The sequence below is a fragment of the Miniopterus natalensis genome, chromosome 14 (assembly GCF_054644295.1).
Source record: "Miniopterus natalensis isolate mMinNat1 chromosome 14, mMinNat1.hap1, whole genome shotgun sequence".
NCBI lineage: Eukaryota > Metazoa > Chordata > Mammalia > Chiroptera > Miniopteridae > Miniopterus > Miniopterus natalensis.
This window is the reverse complement of record NC_142094.1, coordinates 34565912-34591998: the sequence shown is the minus strand read 5'-3', so window position 1 is coordinate 34591998 and position 26087 is coordinate 34565912. Positions and strand designations below refer to the sequence as shown.

Here is a 26087-nt window from a genome sequence, read left to right as displayed (position 1 = left end):
TATTGCAATGAGAGTCAAAGTGGCACACTCAATTTATAGATGGAGGGGGCAGAGGTCATTGATATGGTGTGCCATATGCAACTTGCAGCAAATCTTGCCTTTGCACCCCTTAGAATTCTGCATCATTATATGGTGAAGAATCTGCCAGCTGTGTGCTCAATGAGCCTGGCTTTATGGACTCGACAGGATGAGGCTATGCGGGATCCGACTCTAAAAGCAAACTCAACAAAGGCAAAAATAAAGACGTTGGACTGTATCAAACTAAAAAGTAGCTGCCTCACTGAATGAAGCAATAGATGGGAAAATAAATACACAGTATACCTGTATTTCCCATTATTCTGGAATTCAAACAATCTAGAATCTCCAACAAGGTCTGAATTGTGCTTTGCTTTGAAATACAAATACAATTCTAAGAAATGGTTTATAATACAATAATCAGCTAACCTGCCCCATCCTCCTGGTTAACTCAGAAAGCCTTCTACAATAGGTGCATGGTGCAGTCAGCTGAGCCTGGGGAGATGGAAGACATTGATTTGTCTTGGAAAACATCATACACGAGACTGGCTACTTTAGTCTCCTTTCCATTTCCTGCTGAGTATGCAACTTTTTGGCCTCAGCAATTACAGCCAACGTGGCTACAGAGGACAAAAGGTGTCAGCACATTCAAAAGCATTTTAATTGCAGTAGTGAGCAGAATAAAGAGATTTAAGTTGTTTACAATCAGTGGGTATTACTCAGTCTATACACCAGAGTACTCCAGATGACCTAGGTCCAAATTCCACTTTTATCGCTGACAAACTTGAATAGAGTTTAAAGTATTAAAAAATAGTATTTATTCTCAACCTCAATTTCCTCATCTGCAAAATGGGTTGTATATCAACTTCATAGTCTATAATGAAGAAAAATTAAGTGGAATGACAGGTAAAGTACCATCTATGGTACTTGACAGTTTATATTTCCCTTATCCAAAGGCAACTATTACTTCACACATGATTTATTTTATAGGTAACCTAGTTAACATCAGGTACATTGCTGAGTATTAAGAACTGTAAAGTACCTGTTACATTATGGCTCTGTAACATGAGATGATCTTTCTCTTAAGAGCAGACTTCGCCAGGGCCGGGTGTGGCTCAGCGGTTGAGCGTCAACCCAGGTTCCAGGAGATCGGGGTTCGATTCCCGGTCAGGGCACATGCCCGGTTGCGGGCTTGATCAATGACTCTCTTATCATTGATGTTTCTATTTCTCTCTCTCCCTCTCCTTTCCTCTCTCTGAAATCAATAGAGATATATTTAAAAAAAAAAGAGTAGACTTCACACATCTGTGTTGGGCAAATACTAACAAATACATGTACCCATATCTACAATACTACTTATAAAATGCTTAGCAAACAAAGAGTTTTTAGATCTGTTAAAGAAAGTTCTTTGATGCTCCTGGGTTGGAGTCTTCCAACCATGCTTCTGTTTTTTAAAGAGCTAGGCTGATAGGAGCTAGACTTGAAAAGCAAGTACAGTAGGCCCCCTTATCCATAGTTTCACATTCCATGGTTTCAGTTACCCACTGTTAACCGAGGTCCAAAAATATTAAACAGAATATTTCAGAAATAAAAATTCATGTTTGAAATTGCGTGCCATTCTGAGTAGCCTGATGAAATCTCACGCCATCCTATTCTGTCCCACTTGGATGGGAATTGTGTTTTTGTCCAGTGTATCCACATTGTATATGCTCCCTGCCTGTTAGTCACTTAATACCCATCTTCAGTTAACAGATCACTGTTGTAGCATCACAGTGCTGTGTTCAAGTAACCCTTATTTTACTTAATAATGGCCTCAAAGTACAAGAATAGGGATGCTGGCAACTTAGATATGCCAAAGAGAAGCCATAAAGTGCTTCCTTTAAGTGAAAAGGTATATGTATGGGAAAAACATAGTATGTATAGAAAGACCTGCAGCTTGCAACCAGACTAAAGTGGATGTAAAACCCCAGTTACTTCTTTTTTAAAAAGTATTTTACTTTATTGATTTTAGAGAGAAACACTGAATGGTTGCCTTCCATACACTACCCGACCGGGAATCAAACCCACCACCTGCGTATGTGCCCTGACCAGGAATCAAACCTGCAACCTTTCAGTTTACAGGGCAATACTTCAACCAACTAAACCACACCGGCCTGGGCCCAGCTACTTCTGATTCCCTATCTACATCTGCGAGTTTCATGTTTTAGCTCTCAGCAAGGAAAAGGCAAGTGATTGTTTCTATCTAATTTCAATCTTCTGTCCCCCAAGTCTCGGTATCTTCCCTCAGACTCTTTTTAGTCACCTAGTATAAAGTAGCAAGAAGAGCTGTGAAACTCAGTTATGTCTTTCCCACCGTGATAGCCTCTGTAGCACTCCTTAAGGAGACTACGAAACTGTTATCTAAAATAGTCAAATTAGAAAACCAGGCTCTCAACCTCATCTCCACATTGCAGAGTGACAAAGTTTCAGGGAGCAAGCCTGCAGACAGAAGAAAAAAAGCACTGCCTTTTCTCGCCAAGACTAGTCTTCCTACTTTCTCAGGAAGGAAAGGAAAAGAAAAACTGTAAGGAAAAGAAACTAATGGTCTCTCAAAGAGCAACCATGGCTGGAGCAGAATCAGTGTCCTTCCTATCTCCAATTAAGAATGTTTCTATTAAATAAAAATTTCTCATCGTATGTATCCAAAGACACATTTCACCAGTAGACTTTTATATAATTTACATCAAAACTGGATAGTTTTTTCCAGAATGAGAATATTTGTTGAAAAGGTTTCCAAAAGCACCCAAATTGTTAATGGATCAGAATCAAGGCCGGGAGAATAATGAAAAAAGCAGAGAGATTATCTAGAGTGTCATCCCAACTTAATTTTCCATTTTAGCCATTTCAGAAATAATGTAAAATAAATATTCTAATAAAACTTTCTCGTTATACTAGTTCTATTTCATTTAACATTTTAATGAACAAATACTGCTCTCCCAGTACAACAAACAAAAGTGTGAACGTGAACTGCTTGGGTCTAAATAATGGTTTAAAATCTGGGAATAGTACAGAGGAGATATTGAATTATGAATTAGTTTTAGAAATAAAAATTAAGAATCCTACCTTAAAATGTATTACTTAATAATAGTGAAACAAAGTTTCAAAAGTTAACCTCCTCCTAAATTGTCGGGTATTAAGCTCAAATTACAAATCTTTTAACTAGAAGAATAACCTTTTTTTTTCTTGCTGTGAAGTTTTCTCAAAAATACTATTACACATAAACACACCAATTAAAAATAGCTTAATAGATTAATGTGAAGGTGCTTAAAAGTGAACTGAGTTGCCTAAAATGATTAAGAGAAAAAGACTGATGATGAGAGAATGAAGTGATCTGTGAAGTTCAGAAGAGTTAGATATAGGCAAATTATATGACAAAGCAAATATTTATTTTCAGCTTACATTTTGGCAGAAGACAGTCCAAATTCCAAAGATAATTAATGAACCACATGAAATGCCATCTTAGAGAAATATAATCCAAAAATTTATACTTTGATATATCCTGGTTTGGTTGCTTGTAACTTTTAAAAATTTAAGGGCCTGCATCGGTTCTACAGTTTACAAAAGGAAAGTACTCAAGTAAAGATATAAAAGTTGATTATGCCTGGGAAAAAACCAAGCTCTTTTTTCTTTACAAATTGAGTCTTGTTTTCAGTGTTAAAATTAAGATCAAGATTATATAGAAAAACAGTATCAAGTGAATGATTATGTGCTGGAGAGCAGAAACTTCAAAATGATGATTATAAAAACCAGTAAGTACAATACACTGCACACATCAAATTGTAGATTAGACAGAAAAATGGCTAATGTCTACAGGCTATTTATTAATCAATTAAAATATCTGGCTGAAGTGATTAAACTTTGGCTTAACTGAATAACTTGGTCACCAATTGTGAATGAACTCTTATTAAAGATTATTTTTTGATGTTCAACTTTTTATATATCCTGTCCTAGCTAAGATTTTTAGTTTTCATCGTGACATTCCTGTTTTAGGCATTTCCAAAATGGGAATAATAGCACCAGAGTAACATCACTACCTCTGCAATATTAGCAAAAATGGGCCACACTTAACCCTCCACCCTGAAATATTTTACATACCAATGACTACAAAGATGACAACATGGTTGCATTTAACAATGAAATTAAACAACTGTAACTTTAATATTCTATAAAAAATTTACGAATCAAAATTATTTATTGTGTCAGACACCAAGTAAATTTAAGAGAACCCTCTTGAAAGAACGAGGTTCATTCAACTTTATATGCCCACAGACTGAGTCTAGTGTTTGTACATAAAAAGTACTCAACAGGTACTGGTGAATTGATGGCATTAATTTGTGACAAATGACAGGGATCAAGAAGTCTTAAAAAACTAATACAGCAGCTAAATACGTCACTCATTCAAGAATGATATGCACAGTATGCCCTTTTATAGAATATTCTAAAACTCCCACAATAATACTAGATGTTCCCAGGGTGAAGCATGCAGTGGAATGGTGATTACTGGATTTTATGCTGGTGGTTACCTCCAGGCAGGGAGAAAGGGCAATAGCATCAGGGAGGCATATAAAAGTCCTCAGTTGTTCTTATTTAGATCTAAATCAAATATTGTTAATATTAATTTTGGTAAAACAGGGCAATTGCCATAAATGTTCATTATATTATTCTCTTGTCTCCCTGTTTACAAGTTTTTTAAAAAAGCAACCACCAGACCTTTTTGCAGGAACAATCAGAAGTATATTGATCAACCAACAGGATTTACCACCTGATCATCTCCTTTAAGAACATTACTCATTTGAAGATTAATGATCTACACATCTTCTTTTATAATTTCAATATATACTTCTTAGATACTTGTGATACTTCTTAGATTTTTAATAAAATGGATTTCCATTTTTTAAGAAGTTAAAATTTATTTGAAAATATTGCAATGAGAATTGCTTTATATTGCCTGACTTAGTCAAAGCTGCTTAAAATTCCAATCTTTTACCATCAATTACTGATTGTTTATCAACACAAAGAGTAGAAAAGACCAAGAATTCTGTTTATTACTATAGCAAATACTTTCATGGTATTTGACAGAACTCAGAACTATTTTTTTAAATGGGTTCATGTCTGTGCAACTAAGCCAACCAGGATAAAGTCTTTATTTAAAAAACAAAAAAGAATGAAAAAGAAATTAAACCAAAAGATATATCACATAATAGCAAAATATAAACACAAAAACAAAGTGAGAGAATGCTAAAAACTGCTAAGCAATGGATTGAAGAAAGTCTGATTCTACCCATCTGGCATTGTTAATGGTCCTCTTTGTCCTTCCACTGTTATTTATATAAAACAAGTATGATAATAATTAAAGAAGGGCCTTGCAGGACACTTAGCAGGACTCTAAAAGGAATTATTGAAAAAGTGTTGAAATACTTTATAAATACTATTAACAAAAATATTTATTACATTTTTTTGTCTTCACTGAAAGTGTCCTTTTAAATCAGACTATTTCTTAATATTGTTTCAAATTTTCAGAGAGATGTTAGCTTTTTTCCAAAATGATACTCCCAGTGTATCACAATATTTCTGATTAAGGAAGATAATACTAGAACTGTGCTACTTGAGAAAAAAAAGAGAGAATTGCAGCGCAACTGGTAAAGTTCCTAGACTTAGTTCAGTCAAGTTATGGATCACCCAACTGGCATATTTTGTTATTCCAGCATTTTCAAGCATTATTTTGAAAACATATTCTCAGTGTGAGATTTCTTATATAAATAGGAAGAATTTAACTTCTGTAAACATTTGCAGTGCCAGCTATTTATTTGAATAGATTTTTTCCCCCTTAAGAGAGCTGCTCCAGTGAAGAACTGTTTCTTATACATTTATGTCCAGGCTCAAAAAGAAACTCAATGTTTTTCTATGAAAAGACAGAAATAACCAAGTAATGTGAAAGCTTTCTGTAACCAGGGATTGCCCATCTAATCCAAGCGTGTGATCACTCCCTATAGGTTCCTGATGCATTAAAAATGTCCTCATTACTCACAGCTCATCAGATGTGTTGTTCACCTTTGGTAACTGACATTCTTCACTGGTATGGCAATTCTGAAGGATGTCCTTGTAGTGGTTCTTCAGATCATCGTACATAGAAACAGTTTCTTGTGAGTGAGCCAACGGTAACACCTTTTCATTCAATAATATCTGCACTCGGAATTCTTCTTTTGGAGTCTTAGCATTTTTACAATGGTAAAGCACAAATATTAGGTTTGAGGCATATGGAACAATGTGACCACTTCGGAACTTCCGATGCATTTGTTCCTTGTAATTGTAAGCTGTTAGGGGCTCTTTGTCTTTGAAGTAGCCCATGAGAGAAAGCAGTGGAAGAAGGGTCTCTGCATGTCCAAACTGAAGGATGACTGGAGAGGAAACTGGCTGAGACCTTAAATGAGAAATCGAGAAAAAATATGTATATGTATTCATGTCACAGAACATAATATCTACACTTAGAGGAAGTATACAACTTTCTCATTAACAGGTGTTTGTAAGCCTCTCTTCTTAACTGGTATACATTAATTAGGTAATCTAAAGCACCTAAAATCTTATATTTATTTCCAAGAAGCATCCCCTTAGGTCTGAAGTTACAAAGTAGTACCATTCAGACCACAGCTATATATGTTTTGACCTGCATATATATTTTTCAATTTTGCATTATTTATCAGTATTTAAAAACTAGGAGATTTCAGATTCTTAAAAGCCCAGATTTTTGGCTCCTCTTGAAAAACTGAGAGATCTGGCAATATATATTCCAGTAAGGCAATAATCAGCAAAACAGGAATGAGGGTTACCCTCCAGAGAGGGCATAAACCTGTTACAAAGGACATATGTCACCGCACGTTGTCTAATAGGATGTTTCATTACTTGCAGAACCCCTTTATACATTTGAGTATACGCAAGTCAAAGCTAATACTACTGCCATGATATAAATATAATGCAATTTAATAGTGATACAAGTTAAAGAAAAACAAGTAGTAAAAATACTGGTTTACAGTTTAAGCCCTCTAGCCATGAGGCAGTAACTTCAAAGCCAGGAATCACCCTAAAAATCAATGTTTTATACAATTTAAAATTTCTTTCTTTTTGATTTTTGCATTTCAAGAAAAAAATTTAGCGCTCACTGAATGTCTAGGTTGGGTTTTAAGGGTAAGAAGCAGAATTTAACATACTTTTAAATAAATTACAAGACCTAAAAGAAGGTTAAGTACTTTTTGCATTAATGCAAATGTACTTCCATTAAATAGCTCAGACTATAAATCACCTGTCTCAAACATAGCTGTTTTTCTTCACTATTTTATTTTATTTTTTATTGTTGACAGTATTACAGATGTCCCCCAATTTCCCCCCTTAATCCCCTTCACTATTCTATTTTACAAATTGAAATTCAACTTAGTAATCCTTAGTGGTTCAAGTGTTAAAACTAAAATATATATGATAAGGCAATCTTCTTCAAGGCTCCTTAAGAAAGTAGGAGTAAAACATCTAACTCATAATTATGGCAAAGGAACAAGGACAATATAGGAGCAATGGAGCGAAGACAGTCTTTTCAACAAGTGGTGCCAGAACACTAAACTACACATGCAAAAACAATGAATTTAGACGCAGACCTAAAAAGGATCATAGGCCTAAATGTAAAACTCAATACAGTAAATCTCCTAGAAGATAAAGGAGAAAACCTAGATAACCTTGGGGTGCGGCAATGACTTTTAGACATAACACCAAAGGCACGATTCATGAAAGAAGTAATTGATAAGCTTATCTTCATTAAAATTAAAACCTCTCTTCTGCTAAGGTCAATGTCAAGAGAATGAGAAGACAAGTCACAAGCTGTGAGAAAGTATTTGCAAAAGACACATATGACAAAGGACTGTTATCTAAAATATACAAAGAACTCTTAAGGCTCAACAATAAGAAACAATTAAAAAATGGCCAAAAGACTTGGAAAGCTCACCAAAGATACACAGATGGCAAGTAATTAAATGAAAAGGTCTCCACATCATATGTCATTAGAGAACTGCAAATTAAAACAAGATACCACTACATATCAAAAGCCAGAAAACTGACAACACTGAGTGCTGACAAGAGGATTTCACTCAGTCACTGCTGGTATGAATACAAAATGAGACAGCCACTGTGCAAGTCCGTTTGGTGGTTTCTTACAAACTAAACATACTCACTACACGATCCAGCAATTGCACTCCTTGGTATTTATGCAAATGAATTAAACTTATGTCTACATAAAAACCTAAACATGGATGTTTATAAAAGCTTTTTTCATAATTGTCAAAACTTAGAAGCAACCAAGATGTCCTTCAGTAGGTGAATGGGTAAATAAATGTTGGTACACCCAGACAATGAAATAATATCAGTGCTAAAAAGAAATGAGCTATCGAGCCATGGAAAGACATGGAGGAAACTTAAATGCATATTACTAAGTGAAAAAAGCCAATCTGAAAAGGCCACACATTGTATGATTCCAACTATATGACATCCTGAAAAAGGCAAAACTATGAAGACAGTAAAAAGATCAGTGGTTGCCATGGGTTGGGGGGAGGAAAGGATGACTAGGCAAAGATCAGAGGATTTTTAGGGCAGTGAAACTATTCTGTGATACTACATACATGTCGTTATACATTTGTCCAAACCCAGAGAATGAACACCACCAAGATGAATGAACCCTAATGGACTCTGGTGATAGTGGTGTTTCGATGTAGGGTTATCAGTTATAACAAATGTACCACGTGGTGTAGAATGTCAATAGTGGAGGAGGGGGGGCAAAGGCGTTTATGGGAACTCTCTCTACTTTCTGCTCAGTTTTGCTATAAACCTAAAACTGATCTAAAGAAGAATTAAAAACAAAACAAAACAAAAACCACACATACTACTGCCATGGGAATATATGTGACAAAAAAGAGGGTATTTTTATTCCAAAGAATCAATATAATCCCTCTTAGATACCTGCTCATGCTCATAACTATTTGTCCTTTTAGATGACTTACTCACATTTCAATTTTTCTTTACAAAGTAGCATTAAGTGTTAAATGGAAAAGATATTTCTATTCTAAATTATATCCAAACACCAAAAATGGGACTTGTATACCTTCAATTAGTGGGGGCTAAAGAGTTGTAGAGTTTGTGCATGGCTGCAAATACAGTAGGGTCTGTTTGTTTTTATAACTCTAAAGATGTCAAAACAAATACACAAGAGTATTTATTTCTGGTCCAATTTTCATCAGAGGCCATTAAAAGTATGTGCCAGGTTTCTGTAAAGTAAATCAGCATTTTCTGTTAAGTGAGTTGGTTCCATTGCAGGAACACACTATTCTTTGCTTTGTCTCACAAAAGAGAGTAAATCTTAGAAGTGTTACACAACTGTCAGGCTCTGATTTACTCCAATTAGTACAAGCCAAATTACTATTTGAAAGAACCTAATCCCCAGCTTGTTCTTGAATACTACACTCAATCCCCAAGGATGGCATGAGTACTATTCTGAGTTTCATTCCCAAGCTTCTTTAAAGCAAAGCTGTTCTGCGCTGGCTGGTGTGGCTCAATTGGTTGAGCAACGATCCATACACCAAAGGTCACCAGTTCGATTCCTCGTCAGGGCACATGCCCAGATTGCAGGTTCAATCCCCAGTCAGAGTGCTTTTGGGAGGCAGCCAATCAATGTTTCTCTCTCTCTCTCCCTAAAATCAATTAAAAAAAAAAAGCAAAGCTGTTTTATGATTAAGCCCAAAATACTGGTCACAGCTAAGAGGTAAGAGTGTGCATACGTCTGAATGAGGAAGTAAGGGAGCATGTGCGAGTGGGAAGGGGGTGGAGATGAGATGAGAGAGAAGAGAATATATGAGAGGGCAAAAAGGGAAAGAACGTAAAAAAGGCCAGTTTATTTCATTCCTAACATAAGGTCACTGCACATAATTTTGTCAGAAGGTTGCCAAGAGCATTAGATTGCTACATTCCATTCTATCTATGGCCCCAAGTGGCGTTGTCACGACCAGTCAGTAACAGAGTTATGAGGTTCAGGATGCCGTAAGAGAAAGGCCCGAGTTTTTTTATCTTTAATAAAAGAATGCAGTCTACTGGCAGAAAGATGCAAATATATTTCGAGGAGCTGCCAAGTCAATCAATAATGAGGCATAGTCAATACCCACTGTAAATGTAGTTTTTAACATTGGTGGACGTAAAACCATTTGAGAATTCAACTAAAGGAATGTGACTTCATCCCAGAGAAAAACATACCCATAAAAACTTGAATATAGTTTTGGGAATTCAGAGTCTCTACATCCTGTGCTATACATTATATTACAATCTGGCACCCTGAGGAACAGTACACCTACAACTATGTCCCACATTGGTTGTGGCTGATATCTCCTGCATCACATGTATTTCAGATAATTCTAATAATTTTATCCTAATGAGTCCTATATTTAAAAAGTCTAAATAGATTAATTAAATTTACATTAACATCAAATTAAGAATAAATCAGATATTCTATAACTTACTTTGAACTTTCCTATTTTTCTTGAATCTTTGTTTCTTCTGTATTCTGACTCCATATTTTGATCCATCAATAAATATGGACTTCTACTGGTTACATTTCTCAAATTAACCAATATCCCCCACTTGTAATGATTATTTTTTCTTTAAAACTCTTAGCAGAATAATCTCTCAAAGAACAAGGAATACAAAGGCAAGAAACAGGACACCTTTAACTCTGCTCTCCCTCTGATAAAAATGCATTAGTGTCACATTTTCTGAGAAGTGACCAAACCACTTTAAAAGAGGTGTATTTTAGCTTTAAAAAACAAAAGAACCTCAAAAATGTAAAGTCTTAACACAAATATAAGAAAACAAATGAATAATCTATATGAATGTATATAAAGAAACACACAGTTGGAACCAATGTTTTAGGGTTGAGATCTCGTCAAACCCTCTCATTTTAGAAACAAGGGAAAAAGACAAGTAAATTGTCTAATGTTATCTAGCAAGATAAGAATGCAGTTCTCCAAATTACAGCCTTCTTTTACTTATGTAAGTTGTTAAGGAGATTTTATTAAATCTTCAATTAAAAATAAATTTTAATTTGAAGTCTAAAATTCTGTTGTTAAATAATGGCTATATATGTGTATGCTCAAAGCAGATAAAATACCCCAAAGTACTTCAAGTCATTCACAAAGCTCTCCCAGAAAAACAAACAATAACTGCATGCTTTCCCCTAAACGTACTCAGCTTAGATCTTTCTAAGCTCTTAATTCTTGTTTCATATTCAACTAATGTTAAGTAAACTGTGTTTTTAAACATGATCCATATAATCTCCATACTTATGTAAGTGCACAAATAAGCAACATGAACTGCCAGAGATATGAGAGGCTTTGGGAAGAAAATTACCAGGAAAAAAATTTTTTTTATCTTCTTATATATCTGATTGAAATATCAGCTCCAATGAGGCATCAGGAGAAGCATCTGTTTGACAGCTTAACACAAGTGTAGAACTAAAATGACTCCAACATACATTTTTCTCTCTCAAGCAAAAACAGAGAAAAATAATTTCTGCTTCAATTCAAGATGAAATAACAGGGACCGGATTTACCTTCTTGCTTTGAACTACTATAAAGCCAGACAAAATATATGAAACAGCAGATTTCAGACATTCAACAATAGTCAGAGTAAGAGTGAAGGAAGGCAAATGAGGTGAACCCCAATAACTGTCTCAAATTACTGCCTGGAGTTTCCAGGCTGCAGCACAAGGAAGGGGAGCCCAAACAGAGCAAGGTGATTTTCCTAAGTAGAAGAGATAGGACTGAGGATTTAGGGAGGCGAGGCCAGACTGGCTGGAGTTCACAAAATAGAGTACCAGAGAAGAAAGACCTCTAGGGACTCCCCTCAAGTTTTTAGCTAGAACTGATTAGCACATGCATGTGCAAAAACTATCCCTACCCAGGGAAAAAAAAACATTAAAAAAGAACAGCTGAAAAAATTCCCAAAGCTAACATAGGGCCAGGAACAGTTTGTGTTCCCACAAGCCAAACTAGGAAAACCTCAAAATATATCAAGTACCAAATAGATGCTCAGGAGGAATTGTCTCAAAATCAGCCCATAAAAGACATTATTACAAAAACAAAATAGCAAACCACAAACTAGAATATATTTGTAAAGTGTAAATATTACAAAGGACTTGTACCTAGAATAATATAAAGGACTTTTACAACAAGATTATAAACCACCCAATTAAAAAATGGCAAAAGATTTGAACAAAAACTTCACCAACGTAAACACACACATGGTAAATAAACATATGAAAAGATGCTCAGTATGACTAGTTTTTAGGGAAATGCAAACTAAAACCAAATGACTTACCATTAAACACCCATTATAATGGTTAAAATAAAAAAGACGTGCTATACCAAGTGTTGGCAAGGATGAAGAGTATCGGAACTCTCATACACTGGTGGGAAGAGTTTGGCAGTTTCTTAAAAAGTTAAACATATACTAACCTACATATGGCTCAGCTATTCCAGCTCTCTAGGTTATTATCCAAGACTCATGATATGCATACGTCCATAAAAAGACCACAAATGTCCACAGCAGCTTTATTTGTAATAGCCTCATACTGGAAACAACCCAAATGTCCATCATCAGGAGAGTGGAGAAACAAACTGTGGCGTATCCATAGAAGGAATACTACTCAGCCTTAAAAAGGAATGAATGACTGATAGCCACAACAACATGGATAAATCTCATAACATCAAGCTAAGTGAAAGAAACCAAACCAAAAAGATGTACATATTACATCATCCCATTATATAAAATTGTAGAAAATATAAATTATAGTGTCAGAAAGCAGATCAGTGGTTGCGCAGGGTTGGAATGGGGGTTGGAGAGTAGATTACAAAGAAATTTTTGCATGTGATAGATACTTCTTTATCTTAATTGTGGTTATAATTTCATGGATATATACATATATAAAAGCTCATCAAATTGTACACTTTAAATATGTGCTGTTTAAATCAACTATACCCAATAAAGCTGTTTTTAAAAAAAATTAAAACAAGTATTAAGAGTTGATATGCTGAGGTTAGTGAAAGAAGTCTTCAGTAACCAATCTCAAAGGCTCCTCCCTCCCATAAAGCCTTTACCAAACTCCACAGTTCCAACTCATTCTCCTTCAGCACTTTTTTAAGTGCTGTTTTCCAAATATCCTCCAAACTAGACATGAGTTCCCTGAGACAACAATTCAAACGTATTCATCTTTTGTATACCCTTTATTGCCTGCATAAGCTGTGTTGGAGTGAAATGGAAGTAGCACTGAAATCAGGAAAACACTTAGGAGGCAGGTGCTAAAATCTAGGAGAAAGAAGATATTAGCTTGTATAAATTGAGGTGGTAGTGATACTGTTGTAACTAGCTAGTTATTAATAACAGGAAAGGAGCAAAGGGAGGCCAGGCATTATAACAGCCATTTGGGCAGCTTCACCAGGAAGCTTCAACTTTGGACTCCTCAGGGAACCATTCCCTGAAGATCACTGGGGGAAGAGGTCTATGAAAGGGGAGACAGATGCATGCACAGTGAAGTTGGGGTAACTAGGGAAGGTACCTGCCTGTCAGTCAAGCCTGGGGAATCATGGATTTGCCAAAATGGGTGGAGCCAATGCAAGCCCATGAAAATTGGGAAGACATAATCCCCTAAACAAAGGAATTCTCTCTCTTGTTGCTCTTGGTTCTCAGCTCATGGGGCTCTCTAGTACCTGCTTCCTTGCATTGGCTCATGGGGCTCTCGTTTACCTGCTTCCTTGCATCCACCTGTATGGCCCATGGCCATGTGGACCCTACACACAATGGACTAATGGACTGCAGTTGGGAGCACAAGCTAAGCTAGCCTGATGCTGGACTGAAGTATGCAAAAAGGGAACAGAAATTCTGGACACTGGCTTTGATTTTAGCCCTGCTCAAGGCAAAATGGGATTTCTTCCTTGATGGGACTGAGGAAAATAAAACCTTGGAAAGTCAGGTTTTATTCCACAGATATAGAGCTTTCTACAATATCTCATCCTCCCGTGTGAGTCTCAGAAAATTCCTTCGTTTTGGGGATACTGCAAAGAAACCTGTTCCCGCTAGCAACAGATGGAGATGTGGACCCTCCCACTTCTACCAATAACAATATTAGTGGGGGGGGGGGGGGAGTGAAGAGAGTGGAAGGAATTGATATAAAACTGGAAGCCAAACAAAAAAATCACAATATTATGAGTAGATGTAGAAGATGAGGGGGAGAGAGTAAAAAACAATGCAGAGGTTTGTGGCTTGGATGCCTGGGAGGAGGATGGTGGCACTAACTAAAACAGGGAATACTGAAGAAAAAGGATTGTGGGTATTCCTTCAATACACACTGAGCACCAACTCTATCACACATCTGTTCTTAGGCACTGAAATAAGCAAGGGCCAGGTATCATAGACCTACGGTCCACTGAGAGTCAAAAAGTATCTTTTCAGAAGGCAGCTGGACATTTGAATCTGCATTACATTACTTTTATACTGATATTACTTTTTACCTGATTTAGCTAGTATCTTTCAATAACTAGCACTAAAAGAGACTCCTGGTACACTGAGTTAAATCTCCATGGGACACTGACTGCAGAAAGCTAGCAAAAAGACAAGCAAGAACAGGTTCTGAGGGCTTAGAATCTGCATGCGTTTCTAAGAACTTTAAAAGACAAAGCTCTCCCTTTATAATGGGCTAATTAACCAAAATAGCTATTCTATAATTTATTTCAATGCTGCCATCTTATGTTAAAATATGGAACTACACAACCTTAAAAAGTGAAAACCTTTATTCAGTGAAATCTAAAAATACCAGAGATTTGAGAGTCAATGAAAAGGTAGAAAAAGGATAATGAAAGTTACTTAATGACAATAACAAATATTTATAGCAATTAGTTTTGGTGTCTGAGACTATCCCTCACAAAACAGATCTCATGAGGCAAGCAATTATGTTCCAGAATATACAACTTACTTTGAAAAAGCAGGATAAAAAAATATTGACAGAGATAATGAGGAAGGAAACAGAAAAATAAAATCCAGATATATCTCATTTCTTTATTAAATTCATTCTGCTTTTCTAATTATAACTGCTTAAATAACAGTAGCTGGTTAAATAGCAAATATACTGGTTTCAACTTTAATTCCATCACTGTAATGATGGTTTAAGAAGGAAAACAAAAGTCAAGAACCTAGTAAGAGTCAAGTTATATTGAACAAAAATGCTGATACTTGTTAATTAACACTATTTGCAATCTTCAATTTTTCTGTGAAGTAAAATCATGTTGTTAAAATTCTGTTGAAAAATATTCAGAAATACTGAAGAATAATCTCTGATTTAATGTTAATATAAAAAGATAACCTGTGTATTTGTATAATCTCAATGTAGGGTGGAGATAGAGAAAAGTAGCCTGGGAACTCTAGAATTAAGTGAAAAATATTTCCTCAGACAACATTAATGACAAAATATTGCTGATATATACACATATATAAACATACTCACTTATAAACTCTAAATCTAAACACAAAAAAAAGATTTTAAGAGTGATGAAGAAAAAGGTTAATGTTCTGATAGACCTGAAAAAATACTCTATTAAAATATTATTCTAGTCCTGACCCATGTGGCTAAGTTGGTTGAGCGCTGTCCCATGCACCAAAAGGTCGAGGGTCATTTTCTAACATATAGATATCCAATTGTTTTGGCACCATTTGCTGAAAAGAATATCCTTTTCTCCAATGCACTTACATTGATATCTTTGTCAAAAATTGCCTTACGAGTTTATTTCTTGACTTTATTCTAGTTCACTGATCTATTTGTCTATGGCTACAGTTTTATAATAAGTTTTGAAGTCAGATATTTATAAGTCCTTTTGTTCTTCTTTTTCAAAATTGCTTTAGCTCTTCTAGGTCGTTGGCATTTCTGTATCAATTTTAGAATAAGCTTCTCAAGTTCTACAGAGACATACTGGAAGGAGACAGACATTGTACTTGGTCAAAAGATGATCAATCTGAGTTGTCCAATCCATGATGACAGTATATCTCTGCATTTATTTGGGTCATCTTTAATTTCTCTGTGTTATGTCTTGTAGTTTTCAGCGTACACAAATACACTTATTTTAAAGCACCAGTAATAAACTTCTTACTTAAGCTTTAAGTCTGGTATCAAATTTTAAGTGCAAACCTTGCAGAAGTTAATTAAGAACCTTTCTGACACAATTTTAAATTTGCCACATTTCACATCCAGCAATGGGACAAACAAAGACCTGTTATCTCATTAAGTCTAAGAGTTTTAAACCATTCATAAAACTAAACTGAAAAGAAGTTAATGACTATCTCAAAAACAGAACTTGACTATTTCCCCCCCAAAAGTGGTAGCAGAAAACTAAATAATTTGGTTCTCTTCCCTAGCTCCCATCAAACCCAAGAAAATTCCATAAACTAGTCATATCGACACACAAAAAAGTCCTCTCTCTTTACACACACACACACACACATGTATATAAAACTCAATACTGCAAACACAAATCAGGTACACCATCTTCAGTCTTTCTGGTTCAAGCTTTACAGCTTGACTTTTGTCTCCAACTGTAAATGTATATAAGCTTTCATGGAATCACATTTGTCAAAATGGGGTTTAGATTCTATCAAATGTTCAAAATATTAAAAGTTTTTTTAAAAACCTTGGAAAGTATGAATGTTAAAAAAGGCTTTTCATTAAGAAACTGTCATTTAGCCTGGCCGGGTATGGCTCAGGGGTTGAGTGTCGACCTAGGATACAGGCGATCAGGGCTCGATTCCCGGTCAGGGCACATGCCCAGTTGCAGGCTTGATCAATGACTCTCTCATCATTAATGTTTCTATCTCTCTCTCTCCCTCTCCTTTCCTCTCTCTGAAATCAATAAAGATATATTTTAAAAAAACATAAAAAACACACAACCTGTCATTTAAAAGTAGAACATTTTGTAATTTATACCAGAAGCCATGTATAATTACACAATTTGTAATAGTAAGAACCAGAAACTACCCAAATGCCCACTGACATGAGAAGATGGTATAAACTGTAGTATTTATTTACTAAATATTGCATATTACTGAGTACTGTACACTAGTATATGCAACAACATGATGAATATTATAAATGTAATGTTGAGGAGAGAAAAATATGAGTCCCGGAAGACAATAAGCATATGACTCTAAGCAAAACTAAACTTATTGTTTGGGCACACATACATTCATAAGAAAAACTATTTTTAAAGAGGCAAAGAGCTTGGCCAGTGTGGCTTAGTGGGTGAGCATCAACCCATCACCAGTTCAATTCCAGGTCAGGGCACATGACTGGGTTGTGGGCTCCATGCCCAGTAGGGGGCATGCAGGAGGCAGCCGATTGATGGTGGTTCTCTCTCACTGATGTTTCTCTCTCTCTCCCTTCCTCTCTCTCTAAAATCAATTAAAAAATATTAGAAAAAAATTAAAGAGGCAAAAAAATGATACACACTAAATCAGAACAGTAATTACAGGGGATAGGAATAAATAACTAAAAAGTGCAAATTATTAATATTGTTGTAGTTCTTGGGTTCAACAGGGGGTTTATACGCTTTATTACTTATATAAGCCATCAAATACTTTTGTAAGTATAATTATTATATTAAAATATTTTTAAATAAACAAGCAAAATCTATTTTATAAAAACACCCATAAAAAAACATTTTTCAGAAGCTTACCTGGGCACTCAGAATATACATCATGCCCTGACCAGTGTGGCTCAGCTGGCTGGACACAGAAAGGTGACAGGTTCGGTACAACAGGGGCGCATGCAAGAGGCAACCAATGTTTCTCTGTCTTTCCCTCTCTCTAAAATCAATAAACATGTCCTAGGGTAAGGATTAAAAAAAATTTTTTTTTTAAGTTTTTACCTCTTTGTCTGATCAACTGCTTTGTCCAACTGCTGAAAGATATCCTGAAACAGGATGCAGCTGGAACGACTATTAATGGTATACCCATATCCTCTTTTCCAGTATTGTTTCAGATCATTTAAATATTCTAATACCTAAAAATAAAAATTTCAAAAATCATTGTTATTACATTTTTATTCATGTAACAGATTCCCTAATTTCCATTTGCCATTTCAAGTACTTACTAATTGGACCCAAAGATCCATGACTACAGATATATATGCTGATACACAAATTTAAATTGTGGAAATGTAGAGGACAGCATGCAAAAGCAAGTTAGTACAGCCAGTATTCCAGCATCCATAACAGTTCAGTACAGTGCGTTATTCAAGACATGTATGTGCTCATATCCCCTTTCTTCTAAAAGTATATTAAGACAATAGCAAAGACATACAGAAAAAGAAAAGATATACATGGAAGAATATTCATTACAGTACACAAAGATGCCAACAGTAGATCAGGAATTTTTAAGAATTTTAGGAAGGTAGAAACCAGACAGAAAATGAGTTACTTTGGTTCATGTATCAGTTTGGCAAAAACAAAAGGAATAAAAGTAGACCAAGGATATGGAAAATTGGTGCTGCTGAAAGGAATGGATATTGTTGTAGATATTCAAAAGGCAAATTGGCAAAATCCATAAAAACATATATCTCTAAGGCCCATTTAATTCCATTTCTAATAAAGTAATATTCAGAGAGGAACACAAGAGAGAACATACAATGTCTTACAGCAGTCAAAACTATTCCTGAAAATACCTAAATATCATTAATAGGTAGAGAGTTAACTAAACCATAGTATACACATACTATGGAATACTATGCAATTCAAAATTATACACTATAGCCCTGGCCAGTGTGGCTCAGTTGTTGGGCGTCATCCGGTGCACCAAAAGGTTGAAGCTACTTCAAGTAACAACAACAATAACAAATCATGCAAAAAAAGCAAAGACACTGCAAAATTAATACTAACCTTTGCATCATCTGTGTCAAAAACATCACACCAAGGCGATTTAACACCTTTAATTGCCAGGTCAAATGAACAGGTGAAAAAAGCTACCTGAATCAAATCTGGGGGGGGAAAAAGGTAAAATTTGTGGGTTACTACTTTCAACCATTTTCCAAAGGCTAAATATCTATAGAATGCCATGTGCAGCACAGCTGAAAAAACTGGATTACGTTAGTGTGGAGAGGAGACTATTCAGTTTCTTCCTGGCTTAAGACTTACTCTGTAGAATCCAAAGGGGTGGAACTGAACTGTCAGGAGAAACCATGAGGAGGTATAAATTTTAGCCAAATGAAATTAAAAAGAATTTGGACTAGAATAGTTCCAGCCCCTCCCACCAATAAAAATTGAGGATGGGTTAAGTATTTTATCCAAGTTTTTAATTAGCATTGACCTTGAAATTAAAGCATACATACTATGAAACAACATAGAACTTAAAAGAATGAGACCTATTGCTAAGTAAAAATAAGTTACAGAAAATACATATGGTATTACCTCTCTGTAAAAAAAAGTATTTAAATAACTAAAATATATTTGAGCAGTTACTGTGTGCCAGGTACTATGCTAATGCTTTGCATAAATTAATCTTATATAATCCTTGCAATAATCCTACAAGGCACCTATACTTATTTTACAGAGAAAGAAACTTTGAGAGAGATATTAAGAAACTTGCCAATGAACACAGAATTAATCAATAATATTACAGAGTAAAGGTTCAAATACAAACAGTCTGATTCCAGAACCCATAATTTTAACCACTATGGTTATATTGCTTTCAAAAAGAAGTTGCTCTCAATTACTCCATCATTAAAACACAAATAATCATTATTCATTTAGAGACTGAAAATAGTTTTTAAAACAGCCTTCTTCAACAATCTAAATGCCCACTAACAGAATAATGAGTAGATACTGGTATAGTTATCAAATCTGTACATAAATTTAAAATCAATACTAAAATTACACACATTAAACAAAAAAATACATAGTTGAATTCAAATAAAACCTCAGACTGGTATCACTGATACCATTTTTACATGTTTAAAAATATGCAAAATATCACATTTCTGTATAGAAATATAAACATAAATATAAAAACTGGCATGGCACCCTGGCTGGCGTCACTCAGTTGGGTGTTGTCCTTCGCATCAAAAGCTTGACGGTTCCATTCTGAGTCAGGGTTGCTGACTTGATCCCCAGTAGGGGGCACACAGCAGGAAGCCAATTGATGTCTCTCTCTCCCCCTCTCCCACTTCCTTCCACTCTCTCTTAAAAGTCAATTTAAAAATCTTTAAAAGAAAAAAAAATGGCATAGAATGATTTAAATACTCAATTCATAACAAATGGCTATCTCTGGGGAGAAAAGGAGAGCAATGAGATCCTGCAGAGGGACCAAACGATCTCAATATATTTAAAGCAACTAACTGAAACACAATGTTAAAATTTGATAAAAATAAGCTGTGGGTATACCAATATTCATTATATTAGCCTTTATTTTTATTTATATGCTTGAGTTATTTCCTAATAAAATAATTTTTAAAGCTTGGCAAGGTGACTCCAATGTACAACCAGTTTGGGGAAAGCGAAAAAATTCAATTTTAAATGCTAGTCTAGTCTAGGCATTTTCACTTTTTTGATCCTTTAAAACAGGGGTGGAGAACATCTGTATACCGCCTTAGAAATCATTTGGTCTGGCACTGCCAAGGCAACTGCATGCAGGACTTGAAATTCAGTTAAGTCTAGGAGCTTTTTTTCATTGCCAATTTTTAAGTTGATAATTTTGTATGGCCTGCGAATGATAAATATCCAAATGGCCCTTGGCAGAAAAAAGGTTTCCCACCCGTGATTTAAAGCTTTCAGGCTCCATGACTGACAGATTCCAGTCTACATTTCCCCCTCAACATCTCCTATTTCTATTCTTTGGAAATTTATTCACAATATAATGAAATACACAATCTTTGCATGCATATTTGTCAACACTTGCTCTATGCGTTATAAATTCCCAGAAAACAAAAAAATCTTATTATTATTTTTTTAAATTTAAATATATCTTTATTGACTTCAGAGACAGGAAAGGAGAAGGAGAGAGAGATAGAAACATCAACGATGAGAGAGTCATTGATCTGCTGCAGCCCACAACCTGGGCATGTGCCCTGACCGGGAATCGAACCCTGATCACCTGGATCCTAGGTCAACGCTCAACCGCTGAGCCATGCCCATCTGGGCTTATTATTTTTCTTAACTTCCCATTTCTAGGTGACCATATGCCTTGGTTTTCCACCTGCTTTCCCAGCATAATTATTAATAATGTCGCTTTCACCCTCAAAAGTGTCCTAAGTTGCATGATAAATTGCAGTCAACCCATCTCCACTGCAATACCTTATGACAGACATGACTGCTCATTTTCTCAGGATATCTAAGTTTAAAGCCTCAAAAAAAAAAAACCAAAAAAAAAAAATCACACTACTTTGCCTTTCACTTTCTAAAATGTATCCCTTTCAAAACATTAACATGTACTTCTGAACTGCTTCCAAAGCAAAATTTGCGATTCTCCATTTGTGTCACTTTATGAGAAGATAACACAGAAAAGATAATTTTTGTTTTATACATAATGCTGAGATTTGAAGCTTTATATACCTCTGCCCTCAAAAAAGTTCCAGAATAGAGCAAGAATCTTATACACCGATTTACATAAAACTCAAAGAATTTGAATCTAAAAGTAGAAAGCATAAGGTGTACAATTTTCTTGACCTAGAACATATTATTTTCTTTCTGTAAAATCAACTGTGAGCCTTTAAAAGGAATAATTTTATGCTTCCATATTTTTTTCATTTTCAGAGTTCAAAACCATTTAAACTATTTCAGAATTCAAATGAAAGATAACAGGCACATTACCTGCATTTAAATTGTTGACTGGCACTTGCAAAGTAGCTGCAAATTTTTTTAAAATGTTCTGCATTTCTGGTCCAGTTTTGAAGGCTTCTACATGATAAAGAGCCGTATCATTCCTTTCCACTTCAGTTAAAAACTTGTCACAATGATCAAAGAACCTCATTAGTTTATCATTAATTCTTGGAAGTCCAAACTCCATCTCTGAAAAGACGTAAGTGACAATTTCAAATTATTAAAAATTTTGTTTCAAATGTGAAAAGGAACACTAAAAACCTGTTTAATCATGTTTGAAATAGGCACACATTACTTAAGACACAGGGCAAAACTATTCCCCATTTGTAATAGTTGTTCATGAGAGTACATACTAGAAAAGATTAAAGAGGCAGAGAATATCAAAGATAAAATAAAATGTGTTATAGCAATACTACACAATAAAACAAAGATAATTGAAATGAATGCTTTCTTAAAGAAAGCAAAAATAATTAGCCACAAAAGTCATAAAACATACAAAAATGTGTTAAGTACTGTTTCTGTCAGGCACAGAAAACTTGAAAAACAAACTAAAATTTAGCAAAATTTCTCATTATAAGGTTAGAAATAATTCAACAAATAGAATCTGTTTTTCTGCTCTAAGAAAAAGTCTAAATAGAGTACTTTATTTTCTCAATTAACTTTCTCAACTCAGTTTACTTTACAAAAGACTCTGGAGCAAAAACTAACAACAGCACAAAATACATTAATGCTCTCATTTTTCACTGTGCTAAGTGTTTCTGATTTGGTTTGTTTTTGAACTGAAGCTCCCAGAGAACTTACCATTTAGAATTTAATAAGTTGTATTATTTCCCCAATTTGGCAACAAATATGTATTAGGAAAGCATTCATAATCATGCTTCAACCACTGGGGTACCTTTTAAGTTTTTTCAGAGTCATATTCAAAACACATAAATTTCAATCATCATTTCTCCAATAACTTATCATGAAAAGAACACCAAGTATACTATTTCCATATATAAAATGAGAAAATTAAATCTAGTTATACTGTTTTGCTTTAGATGTGCATGTGGGGGGGAAAAATTACACACACACACACACACACACACACACACACATGTATGTATCCATTTCAGGAGATCCTGAAATGAATAATTCTGCCCACTTTAATTGCAAATTGGATTATAGTTCTTAAGAAAGCATTTTAACTAAGAAAATAAGTGATCTCTGTCATCTTTTTGTGGCCTCAAAATACAATTTCCCAAACGGGTCTGGATACTTCATCCTTGCTATTATATAATTACTGCTGCTCTTTAAACAGAAACAAAGGCATTGTTGTTTCTGTAAGAATATGAAATCTAATTGTGTTCTCCCTCAAAAGCCCAGATGTACACAACAGGCAAAACATTGTCTCTAGATAATAGCGAAGAAGCTAGGCAAAGGTGTTCCATCTGAGACTGAATATGGTGCGGGGTGGGCTTATTTTTAACTATTCTGACCACTGGCTTTGTACTTCAAGGCCAATGCCAATCCCCACAATGCCACCTAGGAGGTCCAATGGTCCCTTTTTGGTATACACTATATAAGGCGGGGCAAAAGAGGTTTACAGTTGTGAGTACACAAAAGAGTTTATTCTTGTATTATTTATTAACTATTGTATTATTTTCATACGAACAACTGTAAACCTACTCTTGCCCCACCTTGTATATACTGCGCTGTACTAAAGTATATTCCAGTTTCATCATTCAGTTAATTTAACAGATTTGTGGGGAATTTCCACTCATATTAATAGGAAAAACCCAGCTATAACTCAAAAGCACAATTCAACAAGTGACTAATTCCAAGTCAGCCAACTGAATTACCCACAGAGCAATAACATGACACACAATCCATGGAAGAAGCCCCGCAGATAGTTGAACTGCTTAAGAAAGGATGCTAGTGGAAAAATGAGAAACTAGTCTACTTCATTTTTCACTTGGGCATTGAAAGTAAATGATGTCTCACTTCAACTCTGACCTTAAAACTGATCAAGAAAGTATTAACGCTCGATCATCTCTCTGGCACCAAAGTGTTTTTTATTCTTACCCTTAAGTTAAAGACAAAAAGAAGCTGTATAGTGTAATGGTTAAGAGACAAGCTCTAAATCAGATTTCCTGGGTCCATACTTAGCTATATGAAATCAGACAAATTACTTAGTGTTTGTTTCTCAATTTCCTCTTCTGTTAGATAGGGGAAAATACTATCAACCTCAGAGAGCTGTTGTAAGAATTTAGTGAAATAAATGTAAAGCATGTCTGGCACATAGCAGGCATTAAGTGTTTGCTATTAGTATTAACTATGTCTATTAAACATTTTCTGAGGGGAAAAAAAAGCACCATTCCTCGGAAACAGAGGACCTGGGATTCTGAACCTGGTTCTGGTCCACAAGGCATATTCTTGGGCTCAGCTACCCCACCTTTAAATTAAAGGGCCCCAATACACGATATCTCAAATTCTGCAAAAGAATAAGTGTTGGAATAAATTAGTACACCACTGCGCGTTGCCATGGACCGCAGCTACAGAACATATAAAAACAAAACAGAAAAAAGCAGAGCAGTAAATTTGAGAGTACCTAAAACAGGGGGTAGGTCTAGAATCAACATTTGAAAAAATGGTAAGTTAAAAAAAAAAAAAAATCCAAATAGTATGGGAAGCAAAGCGTGAGGAAGAAAGACCTAGATTATTATTGTATTGTATTTAAAGTGTGCCCCACCGTCGAAGCAGCAGTCAGGGAGGGAGGAAAGGGAGGCTGTGTAGCTCGGGGCAATTCGGTTTGGGAGTGGATGATCAAAAACAGCCCTTGTCTGCCCCTTTTGCTATTGAATCCCCAACGTCTACTACAAAGCCCTGCACGCTGAAGGCACCATACTCATACCTGGTGAACAAATAAATGTATGCATGAGAAGGGAGACTGCCAAGTCCAGACCACACTAAGGGACGGGGGTTCGAGAGACGGGGACGAGAGGGAAGCGAGAGGCTCGGACTGGGGAAGTCCGGGGTCTGGGGGAGGATTTGGGGCGGGGGTGGGAAGAGGAGCGAGGCAGGGGGTGGCCCGGCGGCCCCGGCGGTCACCTGCAACTTCGGGCGGCGGCACCCCCGGGTGGTAGTGCTGCCACAGCCCCTTCAGGAAGGCGGCGCCGCTCTCCACGCAGCGGTGCTTGGAGCTGGTGACGAGCTGCAGGCGCCCGTAGTTCTCGCGGCTGAAGAGCGCCGGGAAAAGGGAGGCCAGGCGCAGCGCCAGCTGTCGCATGTCCTGCCGCCCCTTCTCTACCAGCTTCCCGTCCATCCAGTCCGCGTACCACAGCGGCCAGGCGGCCAGCGCGGCCCCGAGGCGTCGGCCGCCGGCGGCGTCGGACCGGTCAGCCCCGGGCCCGTGGGCCTCCAGCAGCCCGTGCAGCTGCCGCAACTTGCGGATCTGCTTGGCCGTAGGGTAGCGGGTGCCGTGGCGGATGAGGGCGACCAGCTGCACCGGGGTGCAGGTCTCCTCCAGCAGCTCCGGGTCCCGCTGCGGCGCCTCGGGGTCCCGCAGCAGCCCGGGGTTGGCATCCTCGTAGCGAGTTTTGGTGCCGAAGTAGGGGCTGAGCGCCGAGACCACAACGTCCTGCGGCTCCGGGAGGGAGCAGCGCGAGAGCGACGAGAGCAGAGCCACCGCCAGGACCGCGGAGGGTGCTGCGGGCACCCCGAGCAGGCAGCGGGCGCCGCGGAGCATGGTGCGGGGCGGCCCGCGGACGGACAATCCTAGCGGGAGCCGCTAACTTCCGGCTCCGGCGGCGGGAGGCGGGCCCGGGGGTCGCTTCCGGTCTGGGCCCGGGGATCGCCTGAAAGGAGGCCGCTGTGGCGGGCGGCGGGCCGTGGGCGCCGGCGGGATGCTGCGAGGAGCCGCGGAGGCCTGTCGCAAAGACGAAGCCGGCGGGAAACCCCGAGGAGCTTCGGAGGCCTGTGGTTGAGGTGGAGCCGGCGTCGGCTGGCCCGGAGCGTGGGCGAGCGTCCTCGGAGCAGGTGCCTCAGGGCCTGACGCAACGACTCCCCCGCTTTTGAAAATGATCTGAGGTGCGCATAAGGCCGGACTAAGCCTTAGCCTTCAAGGTG

The 26087-nt window shown here is 36.9% G+C and overlaps 1 protein-coding gene across 2 annotated transcripts; it reads right to left on the bottom strand.

The window, feature by feature from the left end:
• Positions 1-3418: 3418 nt before the first annotated feature.
• MINPP1 (multiple inositol-polyphosphate phosphatase 1) lies at positions 3419-25745 on the bottom strand. Of its 2 annotated transcripts, XM_087824423.1 has the most exons (5): positions 25071-25745; positions 21972-22169; positions 19047-19144; positions 18039-18172; positions 3419-6475 (listed from the first exon to the last, which is right to left on the bottom strand). In XM_087824423.1, exons 1-5 carry the CDS (start codon positions 25705-25707, stop codon positions 6079-6081), a joined length of 1464 nt encoding a protein of 487 aa, XP_087680549.1. In that variant the 5' UTR covers positions 25708-25745; the 3' UTR covers positions 3419-6078. The 2 variants fall into 2 exon arrangements, with proteins under 2 accessions (XP_087680549.1, XP_087680550.1); XM_087824424.1 differs by lacking the exons at positions 18039-18172; positions 19047-19144 and having other exon boundaries at positions 6289-6475.
• Between the last annotated feature and the right edge of the window lie 342 nt (positions 25746-26087).

What these genes read in the sequence shown, in the direction of transcription:
- MINPP1 (XM_087824423.1), bottom strand. Translation starts at nt 25,707, where the DNA reads ATGCTCCGCGGCGCCCGCTGCCTGCTCGGGGTGCCCGCAGCACCCTCC. An exon ending in GCCGCCGCCCGAAGTTGCAG is followed by an intron (nt 22,170 to 25,070) that starts GTGACCGCCGGG and finishes ACGTCTTTTCAG; the next exon opens with AGATGGAGTTTGGACTTCCA. An exon ending in AGTCAACAATTTAAATGCAG is followed by an intron (nt 19,145 to 21,971) that starts GTAATGTGCCTG and finishes TTCCCCCCCCAG; the next exon opens with ATTTGATTCAGGTAGCTTTT.